The sequence below is a fragment of the Schistosoma haematobium genome, chromosome 3 (assembly GCF_000699445.3).
Source record: "Schistosoma haematobium chromosome 3, whole genome shotgun sequence".
NCBI classification, from domain to species: Eukaryota; Metazoa; Platyhelminthes; class Trematoda; order Strigeidida; family Schistosomatidae; genus Schistosoma; species Schistosoma haematobium.
Window position 1 is genome coordinate 1028468 of NC_067198.1, and position 13412 is coordinate 1041879.

Genomic DNA, 13412 nt, shown 5'->3' on the forward strand with positions numbered 1-13412 from the left:
CTCAATGACATGCTTTGGCACAGCTAAATACTTGAAGCTGAACTTACGGTTATGTCCGTTATGATTCACCGTGTACCTAACAGAAGAACAAGCAGGTGCGTCACATATAACAGCCGCCAACCGAATAGCTATGCACTTATTAAACTTGACACTGAAAAGACACACGTCAGTAATTTCTTTTATTTCAGAAATTCGTTGAATTCTGCGGGTTTACTATTCCCTCCGTAGATCCCTATCATGAACACGTCACTAAGCCTAAGGGCAATGATCCGTCCTAGTATAGGCCATAACTGTTGATTGGAGCTCCTAGACATAGAAAGTCCATCTATATTGACATACAAATTTAAAGAGTCGAAATCAATAGTACATAACCAAAGCTCAACGTATCTAAGCAGATTGGTTTTCAATCCTAGATGGTAGTAAACCCCCAAGGGCGATATCACCCTTACTTCGTTTCGCTCTCCATATATTGTGGGGAATTTCAAAGCTCAAAAATCAGACTGCAACACAAGTAAGTGTGTTGAGTTGCGGCTGTAGCTTCAAACTAATTAAGTTTGGAATGATGAATAAATGTCAAATTTAGTTAAGATACGTGCTACTGACCAGTTCAAACGGAAACAAAGTAATTGGGGAAATGACGGTCCCAGGTGTCATTGTAAATATAGATGTACACACTGATTCGGTCGCAAGAATGGTTGGATTTTATTATAATGGTTAAGATCTCTTCAGGAACGATAGTCGCTCACACATTCTACAAATTCGATTTTCCGCATGACCTTCGCACTCTGATTGGTTGTCATGGTTTTTAGTTCGCTAAATTGTTACGTGCTCGAAAGTCACATTCTGCTACCATAGTAACGACTTTTGTACCAATTTCGTTTGTGTTACTTGTTCTACCACAAATATCGAGTTACCCACAATTCTGTCCTCTTTGTGTTTTGGTAGTCGAAGTTTGATGTGTTGGTTATAATTGGATGTTTTCGGTTCCGAAGAGAACCGATCATACTATGGAAGCTCAATGGTTTTCGTTCTTAAATTCGTAACATCCCAAGCTCCAAATTTCAGGGAAATGTTGGTGTTAATCCTCATAATATGTGTTGCGCAGTTTTCCGGATTAACATTTCATCACCATTGCATTATTAGACCTTTGAATATTAAATTACAATGAATAAATATGAATTTTAATAAAATATTGAGCTTTAGTCAAGAATACTCTACCGATTTTAAGCTTTTGTTTTAGCACGTCAAAAAGACACGAGACAATGAGTTGTCGGCTTTAAACCACTTTTTCTAAATTCTCACGCCATGCAGGTGGGTTATTTGTACTGTCCACAATTTCGATTAATGCTTTTGTTCAGTCTGACTAAAGTGAATTATCTCTTTCAGAATAATAATTTACAGCTTGACAAGATCGCTAAAAGGCGGGCTAAAGCATCCAGAGACTTAAGGTTGATGAGCTGTCTCAAAGCAATTTTTCACAAAAGGCTGCGGAAGTTAAAAGCTGGGTTCGTCAATAAGTACCAGTTAACGACCAGTGACGATGGGAACGACAATTTATTTGTTGTCAGAGAAGTAGGGACCACAGCAGCTACAGAGAAGTGTAACATTATTGTCTCACAAACAGCCACTGCTTCATGTAGCGTTCATCTAGTACAGACAACGGTATAGTCTAGCTTTATTTATTAACAAGTTATAGATGGTGCAATTTCACAAATGTCTTCACCCTTTTACGTCCAGTAATATCGGTATATTCAAAGGTTTTACCTTAAGTCAGTGTAGGTGGATTGCACTGACAGATACACTTTGCAAGTGTATTTGTATACCGACACAACATTATAGGGTTATTGTTCCCCTTTTACATACATACCGATAGAAAATGTGACATCATTTCTTGTAAGATCCAAACTAAGGTTTGGACTGAAGAATAGCTTTCTAGGTGGGTTAGACACGCGCCCGCGCCCGTTTGAAACCAGAACAAAGTAATTAGGTAAATGACGGTTCTAATATCCATCATAAAGTTAAATGTACATCGTTACCTAAACAAATATGACCGCCCAGCTATCCAACCAATATTTGTTCAATTAATCAAATCTAAATTACAATAAATAAAGAAGTTAATAAAGGATGCAAGAAAATTACCAATCACAACAAATAAATTTTGTTCTATCCTGTCTGGATAGACCACGCACAGATTCGTTCAAAAGATAATAGTTGGTTGCTTTATAACACAGAGTGTTTTCGATTCTGGAAGAGTGCCTCAGTTCACAATCAAAAATGCGCAATTCCAGTCAATATAAGCAACGCAATCAAAAGGATGAACAAACCAAAATGGCTGCCGCCAAGACTAAGTATCAAGTAAAATAACATAAATGCAGTTCAGGACGAAACTTAGTGAAGGCGTAAGAAAAATAAAAACTATAATGAAATACAAATATTAACAACTCAAATGGAATCAAAAAGACTAACAAAATGTACAACTAAAGGAATAAATGGGAAGAAACTGCAAGTGTATACATGGAGGGATTTTCACACACAAAAGATTCGAAATGGATCTTAATGTTCTCAAGGCCTGTCGCGAATATAATCTTTTATGCAGTAAGTATGTCTGTTGGTTAGTGATTTGGCGTCATCCATCAGGAAGTTCCAATGAATATTCATGAGTGTAATAAATTTTCAATTTTTAACCCCTCAGTATTCATTTGCAGCATCAATCAGGACAGTACATCTTCGTTAATGATAAGGAGAGAAAAATCAAGTTGTTGTTATCCCCAGGAAATGGCTGCTGAACAACGAACATTTTATTTATCGCTATGATGTGATTATAACCGATATTCTTGATAGTATAGATTGTAATAGTCGCTTTACTTTGAGAAAATGCACGGTACGGCAGTTTTGGTAAATTGTAATCACTTTTATTTCATTGTTTTTAGATGACCATAATGAAGTCGAGGAAATGAAAGTCTCTTTCACCGCAATACTCGGTTACAATAAAAACATTGGAACAAATGATGAAACGCTGCCGTGTAAAGTGGAAAAACCGGAAAGTTAAATTGTTCAACTTGCAAAATTAATTTTTTATTAGGGCTGCTTAACGACAATTCAACGATTATTTATACACCTCTGGAGAACTAGAGGTCGCTGAGGTTGAAGCTGGATTCAACCCGGTCGACTTTTTAGTTGTCAACGTTTTGACGGAAAACTTTTCGCCTATAGCAAAGTAGGTACCTATTTAATAAATGCTCATAAAGTAGTTAATAGAAAACAGAGTTTTTCCCACCACCTCTCCCATGTACATAAAATGTATGTTGGAGTTAATGTAAACATGATAGTAAAAGGTTGTACAATGATGACAGTAAAACACTGAAAATGATTTTCGCGCGCTAATTAAAAGGACAGTGGTATTCTTCCTCGTTGAGTAAATTCTATTGTTTTGATCGTTATTACGTATTAGGATTACTGTTTACAGTTTAATTGAATTTATTTCAGTTAAAGTATTCGATTACGGTATCGTTTCTGATTCCATATTAGTTTGTCGTTGGTGTTTCAAAAAGGGTAGTAATTTTGTACTTGTGCAGTTATTGCATCAAAAGCATTCTTGGTTTAAATCAAAGTACTTTAGTTAAGGTTTGAAATCTCGCTAAAGTTTGTCTTGTAGCATTCTTTACTCGTTGACTGACACTGTGTTCATACTGCGATTATATTGTGTTTTACACCTTAATCTGACTAGAATGGTTGGTAGTACTCACAAATGTGGACAACCAAACTGTTTGTTCCCTGTGGAGGAAGGGATGTAGTGTGATGAATGCAAAAAGTGGTTCCATAAGATGTGCACCCGTTTAAGTCCCACTGCAAACTAAAGATGTTCGAAGCCTAACTCATACTGGCTCTGCATGTTTTGCTGTGCAAATAAGACGTTACTAATACAGGAGGTTATTAGTGTATTGGCCCTGGCCTGTAAGAGGAACGATGGCGCATGCACTGATAAAACGAGCACTGACAGTGACGATTGCGTCAGTGTAGTACGAGCTGTTACGAGACGCCTTAAACAACCGACTATGACTGACGGAAAAGTGAAATCTCCGTTAACATTAATGACGGGTGTAGTACCACCTGATACTGATATTGGTAACCATGCAGCCGTAGTAGAAACTGAAGATCTGGATAAAACCGTCACTGCTCCAAATAGTCCAAGTGTCCTGAGGGATGAAAAATAGACTACAGTACGGAGAAAACGAAACGAAAAGAAAAAGGCTGTAGGCAATACGCAGATGGTTAGCAAGTCACTAAATGCACTACCAAAATCTGACAGTAGGAGAGAAACTCACCCTGGCGTGAGTGAGAAAAAGAATCTAATCTCAACGAATATTATTGTGAGCAAATTGCTGGATTCAAGCGACCCAGATCTCAAAATTAAACACGCGCATGATTTAGAGAAGCTGGGAGAATATATTCGCAGTATCTTACTAGATGACTCTAAAGGAGTTCAGGTAAAAAAACTGGTTAGAACAGACAATAGGACTGAGGAAAACGTTGAACCTCAACCATGTAGACTCCTTAAGGTAATCCTAGGATTGGAAAAGCAACGGGATCTCCTCTTAAGTAGCGCTCGTTGTCACGACAATACCGATATACGGGTTAGACCTGATATGTCTCTCGAAGATAGAATAAAAAGAAAGAAAGCATTAGCTGAACTAGAAACCCGTCAGCAAAACGGTGAGAAAAATCTCCGGCTAGTGGGTTTTCGGATCCTCAGGTCTTGGAAGCGAATGTTATCAAGGCCTGTGTGGATAGGCCGTTCTACTTAGGAGTTTTATATGCCAATGCTTGTAGTCTAAGAAATAAGTTCTATGAAGTAGAAGAATTCGTGGATAGATTAAAGCCACTCATCGTGGCAGTGACAGAAACTTGGTTAGTCCATGACTTACACATTACTCCAGAATTATCCAGATACCATTACCCCAGGAGTGATAGACATGGGTGTAGAAAAGGAGGTGGCGTCCTGTTATATATAGCCAATAATATAAATATCCGCTCCTCTGCTAGCGAATCCTATGATAACGGTACTTGTGAAATCATTAGCTGTAAATTGGCTATCGGATGTAGTACATTTATGCTAGGTGTCATCTATCGCAGCCTGGTCTGCCTAGCTGATGACTTTATTTTAGAGCACATTCATTTTTGGAGTGCAAATACCAGATGTTTGATAATAGGAGACTTTAATGCAGCTGATATTAATTGGAAGGATCTATAAACTCCTTTGGTAGTAGGATCGTGGTAACAATAATGGAGCACGCACTAGTACAGCATGTATCCAAACCCACACGTTTTGGTGCTAACCAAGGTTCTTCTCTGTTAGACTTGGTAATCACTCATGATAATGAGGATACTGTCGACCTAAATATTCTTCCGCCATTAGTGAACAGCGATCACGCTGTTTTGTCATTCATGTTTAGAACTAGGGGCATGTTATACGATCAGGTTACACCTCGCTCAAATGTATGGAAAGCTAACATATCAGCCATTCAGGAATGCGCTGCTAAGACAGATTGGTTTGTAGATACTAGTTCATCAGTTGAAGAAGCATGGTTTGTATTTAAAGGTAAGTTTAGTCTAGTTACGTCCCCGTTCATACCATACCTGGTGCCACGAAGACCGAATAACAGTCCACCATGGATAACTTCTTAGGAAAAGGAAGAAGCATTGGAATTAGTTCATCTCTACTGGCTTAGAACAAAACAGATCCATTTATTTTAAGATTACGAATACCTGTAAAGCGTTAATAAGTAAGACTAGATGATCATATGAAAAAACAATTGGTTAGGGATTCTAGATATAGTCCGGGACGGTTATTTTCGTATATAAAAAGGCGAACTCCGAGAAGCGATGGAATTACATCACTTTTGACACAAGAGAATCCGTTAGTCTTGGCAGAAAATGATACCGAAAAAGCTGAAGCATTATTGGAATATTTCAGTAAAGTGTTTTCTATCGGTTATGAGGAACGACCAACGATTCATTGTGATCGCGGCGGCTCACTGATGGACCCTGTAGTCATTGAGAAAGGTACCGTTTTAAGGCTACTTCAGCATCTCAAACCTGATAAGTCCAGTGGTCCTGATGATATTCATGCCAGGATTATGAAAGCCATATCAGATGAAATTGCTGAACCATTGGCGATACTATTCGACATGTCTCTAAGGCAGTCCAGACATCCTAGAGACTGGAAAGACGCCATAATAAGTCCGGTGTACAAGGCTGGGAGGAGGGATTTAGTTAGTAACTATAGACCCGTTAGCTTAACTAGTGCAGTTGTAAAACTGAAGGATATCTGTTATAAACTATGTTGAAGGGCATAATCTTTTATCCAGGGCACAACATGGTTTTCGAAAAGGCGTATCTTGCTTGACAAATCTCATTGCACGAGAAGATTGGGCTGCGGCAAAGGATCGGAATGCCCCTGTCGATGTGATTTTCATAGATCTAAGTTAGGCCTTCGATAAGGTTTCCCATTCTGTTCTTAAATTCAAACTGGAACGTTGTGGAATCCATTATATAGTCGTCGATTGGATAAGTAACTTTCTCCATGACAGAAGACAAAGGGGAGGGGTTAATGGGGCTCTCTCCTCGTGGGTACCTGTAAAAAGTGGGGTTCCCCAAGGTACAATCCTAGGTCCCCTTCTCGTTTTACTTTATGTAGATGAATTGCCGACTGTAGCAAAATCATCCGTTCTACTCTTCGCTGATGACATAAGGATTTGGAGACCCATACATAGTATGTCGGATAGAATAGTAATGAAGGACGATCTTAACCCATTGGTTAGACAGGTGGTCACTAGAAGTAAATCCTAATAAGACTGTAGTGATGCTGTTAAATAACTCAGATGAATCGTATGACTATATACTACGTGAATTTGTGCTACCCAAAGCAAGAAACTATACAGATTTAGGAGTCATATTAAGCAGTGATCTCGAGACCACTAGTCACTGTAAGGCTGCTGCTGCAAAAGGCTATAGGGTATCATGGTCTATTCGTAGGTCCTTCCAGTATTTAGATGATGAAATGTTTAGTTTACTATACCCGATTTATGTGCGACCACATTTAGAATACGGGATTCAAGCAGCATGTCCTTGTTTCAAGTATGAAGCAGAGATGCTGGAAAGAGTCCTACAATGAGGTACTAAAATGGTACAAGGTCTATCTGGCCTATCTTATGAAGACAGACTGAGACACCTTAACTCATTTCCGTTATCTTACCGTAGAGTACGAAGTGATCTAATATTGGCTTATCGTATACTGAACGATGACCTTTGTGTTAACATGTCTTATCTTTTACTTCCGTCTGAGACTGGTCATTTGAGAGGACATCCGAAGAATGTTCAAAAACCGAGATCAAATCGTTTACGTCTGGAATTCCGTTTCTCGCACCGAGTAGTGAATTACTGGAATTCTCTACCGGAACACGTAATATCAGCACCGTCTGTTAATATATTCAAAACGAGATTGGACCTCCACAATATTACAAACTGCAAGGATTAATATAGGTCGATAGACCTCCTATCCTTATTACTGAAGACTGAAAGCAGTCACTGAACTTAAATAGAGCAAGAACAAATATTGATGCAGAATAGTATGAATTCATATTATTTCGAGGTTTCTCGTCAGCCGCTTACAAACCAATATTGTGATAGAATTTTTTACATGGAGATAGTGTGGAACAATTGACATAAATGAGTGTAAATAACTGGATTACAATAAGAACTATATATATATATATATATATATATATATGCTAGAAACAGGTCAGAGGTCAAAAAGGGGTTAATTCAGATTGGGTGGTATAATAGTTTAGTGAAGTTCATAAATTGTGTGATAATTACCTTATCATTATTCAATTCCTAGTATAGGCCATAACTGTTGATTGGAGCTTTTAGACATAGAAAGTCCATCTACATTGAGATATAAATTTAAAGAGTCAAAATCAATAGTACACAACCAAAGCTCAACATATCTAAGCAGATTGGCTTTCAATCCTAGATGGTAGTAAACCCCACTGCCGATAAACTTTGGTTGAACACTTGGACACGTCTTTAGGACACCTCTGATGCTTTTCGGTATGTCCGGGATAAGAACTCGTAGACCATACAAAACCCGATCAGCATCTCTTATGCTCAGAGATGTATTTGACATTAGATACATCATAAAGTCGTTCATCAGTTCTTTGCGATTTACGAACTTATGAGAGCACAAGTTCACTTCAGGAGATCCTACAAGATATATATTCACGTATGAATTTAATATACATACCACTAGTATCTTGAAGCCTTTGATTGATGTTGCTAGTGGATGGTGTAACAGTTGAAGTACTGTCATTACAACTGATTTCCGTCTTTACTTCTATCATTTTAATAAACATCACTGTTGAACTCAGTTACCTTTTAGAGTGCTTTCATTAGCAAACTCACTGAACGAAAAGAAGTCATATTTTTTCATGAAAGCAGCTCTCATTTTATTCTACCTCCTATTGTAAGTTGTTCTGTGACAACCAAGGGAACGTGACAAGTTCACAGTGACCCTACGTCTACGAACATTCTCACTGACTTCAACAAAACTCATATTATTGGCCTAACAAGGTAATTAGTCACAATGAACATGAAATTCTGAGAGCACGTCACTCACCTGCATCACGTAAGTTTTTTGTGATGGCTCCCAAGCATGTAGGAACACTTTAGCTAAACAAATAACGAAGTCAGTGTATATGCGTCTCAACCGAATGCCTGGTTCCGTAATTTGTACCTTGTATTTATGACATTAGTTTTGTTTTTTTAATTAAGTGGTGCCTTAATTTGTCGAAGTTTATGAAAACCTCAGTTGTGGATGCCGTTCATTCAAATACTGTACGTTACGTATAACTGTCGACAAATTTCCCCCAAATACACGACGTAAGAGAGAAAAAGCGACATTTCCCCTAAATAGCCGACGCAAGGGCGAAAAAGCGACATTTCCCCTTTATTTACGCTTTCGTTCGCTTTATTTCCCCTTTTTGTGTTGCTTGGGAATAATAATAATTTATTCTCAAAAAGCAGCCTCAATCCTGGCAACGCCGCTTAGCGTGATGTTTTCACACTCGCTAAGCCGAGGCAAATTACCGGAAAATTGGAAGTTGGCTCACATCACACCAATTTTCAAAGGAGGTCGACGCAATGAACCTTCAAGTTATCGGCCGGTGGCTCTTTTGTCATTACCTTCAAAACTCATTGAGTCCCTGATATGCGACGGCTTAAACAACTATCTACTGTCCTTAAATTTCTTCTCATCCCAACAGCATGGTTTCAGGAAGGGTTACTCTTGTATAACCAACCTGCTGACTGCGGTGGACAGATGGACAAGCATCCTCGATCACAAGGGAAAGGTTGATATCATTTACCTTGATTTCTCAAAAGCCTTTGATAAGGTTAACCACTTGTGTCTTACCAATAAGCTCAAACGACTAGGTATCAAACCACCTCTAATCGATTGGCTTACTTCATAACTAAAAAATCGACACTTTAAGGTTAGGGTTAATTTCACTTTATCTCAGGCTATGGAGTGTCCTAGTGGGGTCCCCCAGGGCTCAGTACTAGGGCCTCTTCTCTTCTTGATCTACATAAATGATCTTCTTCAACAGGTAACGTCAGACTTATTACTTTTTGCCGACGACGTGAAACTTTGGAGAGAGATACTCAACCAAAACGATATACAGGCACTTCAGGAGGATCTGACTCGACTTTAAAGTTGGGCAGACGATAACGGACTTACCTTTAACACTTCAAAGTGTAAAGTAGTCCACCTGCGACATGTTGCAAACTACAGTTACAACTTAGGAAACTCCTCTCTAGTAGTATCCCAAGTCGAAAAAGATTTAGGAGTCTTGGTACCCCATGATTTAAAGTCTTACGCTAACTGTGACAAAAATGCCTTCCGAGCAAACATTGCACTGGTAACGTTGAAGCGCATTTTTGGACAGTTTGACGGACGAACTTTCCATACAATCTTCAATAGTTTCATCCGTCCCCATTTAGAGTACGGAAACATAGTACTCCCTCCCTCACTCCAAAAGGACAAGGTCACCTTGGAGCGTATCCAACGTCGAGCCACAAAATCAGTTCGAGGACTCAAATCTAAACCTTACGAAGAACGCCTCCATTCACTAGACCTTTACCCATTAGAGTATAGGCGTCTTAGAGGTGATTTATTAATGGCTTATAGTATTCTTAACACTTCTGGAATCCTCTTAAACACCTACTTAAGCTTAGTTCGAATAATAACCTAAGGGGTAACACCCAGAAACTGGAAACACAACATAGCAAGACGGAATGTAGACATAACTTCTACTCCTTAAGAGTTGTCAAAATCTGGAATTCGCTGCCAGCCGAGCTAGTCCAAGCGACTTCTCAGGAGTCCTTCAAGAGGCAACTTGACCTATTCTTAAGGACCAAGGACAGCATCACACTATGATTTGCCAATTTCTTTTCCTCTTTTATTGTTAACATACCTAGGTTCCTGCCTGGAGGATTTGGTGATCCCCTGCTACTAGACACGGAAGCCTGTTAAGCGAAAGCTTCTTCTATTCCGTCCACAACCATTTGAACCATTTGAACAGTTTGTTACATGAGGCATGCCAGTTTACAGGCAAGATCAAAGTTTTACAAATGATAGAATATCCACTGTAGTAAATTACTCAGCTGGGTTGATAATTTAAAAGATATGAATGTAGATATCTACATTCATATGGTTTTAGTCAGTATCACTGTTGGCGCGCTTCATGAAAGTCGCGTTGCGAATATGCGACTGATGGTCAAGGATAGGTCCATTGTAGACATGAGCTTCTAGAAATCGCAACCTTACGTCCCTTTGGAATATCCAAGGCATTAAGGATGGTGCAGGATGAATTCACCCGTTCCATGTCTCAAGGGGGCTGAAAGAGGAAGCAGGTAAAAGAAAAGACGAGAGGCAGAGTAGCCAATATTCATGAAGGAATGTTTAAGGTATGATTACTCAGTCTAATTTTCTTCTATTGAGGTATTTGTTAAGCAAGAGCATTTTAATAGGTTAAAGAAAATAAGTGTAAACAAGGTATGAGTGGACATACAACTTGTGGAGATAGGCCTGACAGCCTTATTTTGTAAATGGTTTTCAATGTTATTTGTATTTATTTTGTCAATTTCTCACCACATGTACATTTATCACTAAATGATTGTACCTGTTGTTTTAGTAAATGACCTTGGACACTTTTTCCGTTGTGATACTAACATAGCGTGACACACTTTTCGTTGTTCGCAAATACACTGCTACACACACACGCTCCTTGTTCTATTCTCACGCGTTATCGAGCTAATCGCATTCTAAATCGAGTATTATCCACATTTTAGACTGCTGTGCCATTTCTATCACATACTACGTCAAAGGAACTTACTGGAGTCATATTTACCTCATTGGAGTTATTACTCATAAATAATTGTGGATTTTTGGGACCAAAACTCAACGGAATACGCAACAACTAGCTGATTTAAGTAACGTCCCTGAACTTTTATTTTGTGTTACTAATTTATAAATTGTTATTGTTACATTAACTTTTGGACGTAATAACTTTATCGCTAATTTTTGGTTATTATACTTTTGGTCCACCACAATTATTTTGGTGGCGGAGGTGGGATTCGAACCCACGGCCTATTACGGAAGGCTGCGTGTTCGAATCACGTCGGGCTCACCAAATAATTGTGGTGGACCAAAAGTATAATAACCAAAAATTAGCGATAAAGTTATTACGTCCAAAAGTTAATGTAACAATAACAATTTATAAATTAGTAACACAAAATAAAAGTTCAGGGACGTTACTTAAATCAGCTAGTTGTTGCGTATTCCGTTGAGTTTTGGTCCCAAAAATCCACAATTATTTATGAGTAATAACTCCAATGAGGTAAATATGACTCCAGTAAGTTCCTTTGACGTAGTATGTGATAGAAATGGCACAGCAGTCTAAAATGTGGATAATACTCGATTTAGAATGCGATTAGCTCGATAACGCGTGAGAATAGAACAAGGAGCGTGTGTGTGTAGCAGTGTATTTGCGAACAACGAAAAGTGTGTCACGCTATGTTAGTATCACAACGGAAAAAGTGTCCAAGGTCATTTACTAAAACAACAGGTACAATCATTTAGTGATAAATGTACATGTGGTGAGAAATTGACAAAATAAATACAAATAACATTGAAAACCATTTACAAAATAAGGCTGTCAGGCCTATTTCCACAAACTGACAAATGGAGGGGATTCAGAAAGGAGCTGAAAGTATGAGATTATGTGTGGTCATAAAATATAGTGCTAAAAACAGTTATTGTGATATACAATTGACTGTCTTCCTTTTTTATCGATGCTGTTGGAGCTCTTTTCACCTTTTTTCGTATTATTATTTTTTTAATTTTTTGGTTTATTATTTTAAGTTTTAGGTATCATAGGGTCTTGAGTAGACTTCGTATATTATCGAGTTGTCTAGTTTGCTTGTAATAGGATTACTAGGTAGGAAGTGAAACCAATTCAACGTTCATAACACGATTTAATGAGGTATTTTGCATGATAAATCAGCATTAATACCTTAAGTTCGTAACATGCCAGTAGACCATAAGGAGCCGTAATTAAACAAAATGTTCTGCCCTACAAACATGGGTGGATTGAAGTTATCTCCCCACCATCATGTTTACTGGTCAGTAACGCCACCCTCCCTCCTTATATTGTCTTAATCAGGAGCCAGCTTTAACACTGGGAAGTTGCTGAAGAATATCAGCGACTAACGAACCCCGAAAACGACATTAAACTAGTTCAGTTCGTTGGTCAAGACAGATTTGACGTTCAAGTAATCCAAAGTAAAGTGCGTCCTGGTTCCAAGACCTCAACATCACTGCACAAAAAATCACCGAAATAAAAGTCTGAAGTGCCTCCGTCCAGATGTTGGCATTGTGGTGGTTGGTATTTTGCAAGGTTCCGTCCGTTTAAACACCATTACTGAAGGTAATCTTACACTGTTGGACATAGAGAGACTTATTGCAAGCAGCGAAATAACCACCGGGAGTGAAATTTCCGAAGAAGGTACAGATCAAATATAAAGCCATTTGAATCATTTACTGTATCTTCGGTAAATCAAGTACATGAAAGACCGGTTAGGAAGTTTACTGAAGTTCTGACAAATGGCTATTTGATATAATTAAAATTGGATAACGCTTAAGGCACGACCATCCTCTCCAGAAGAACGTAGGCCAAAAGAAGAAAGCTCAGTCTGCAGCCTACAAGCCAGTCTGTAGTGAGCGCAACAGGTGATAAAATGAAGCTTATTGGAGTTCTGCCATGCTCAGTAACACTTAAAGATGTGACTATAAG

The 13412-nt window shown here is 38.5% G+C and overlaps 1 protein-coding gene across 3 annotated transcripts in view; it reads left to right on the plus strand.

Annotated features, from left to right (window-relative positions):
* HSDL1_5 (Inactive hydroxysteroid dehydrogenase-like protein 1) overlaps positions 1-13412 on the plus strand; it is a 38871-nt gene that overhangs the window by 15594 nt on the left and 9865 nt on the right. Inside the window, exon 1 of one of the 3 annotated variants that reach the window (XM_051212731.1) lies at positions 10771-11025. The exons of 1 other annotated variant lie outside the window; for it this stretch is intronic. In XM_051212731.1, coding sequence (XP_051068633.1) covers positions 11017-11025 — 9 coding nt within the window. In that variant the 5' untranslated portion in view covers positions 10771-11016. Of the gene's footprint in view, positions 1-10770; positions 11026-13412 lie in introns of those variants that run through there. One more of the 3 variants, XM_051212735.1, reaches the window with a different exon arrangement.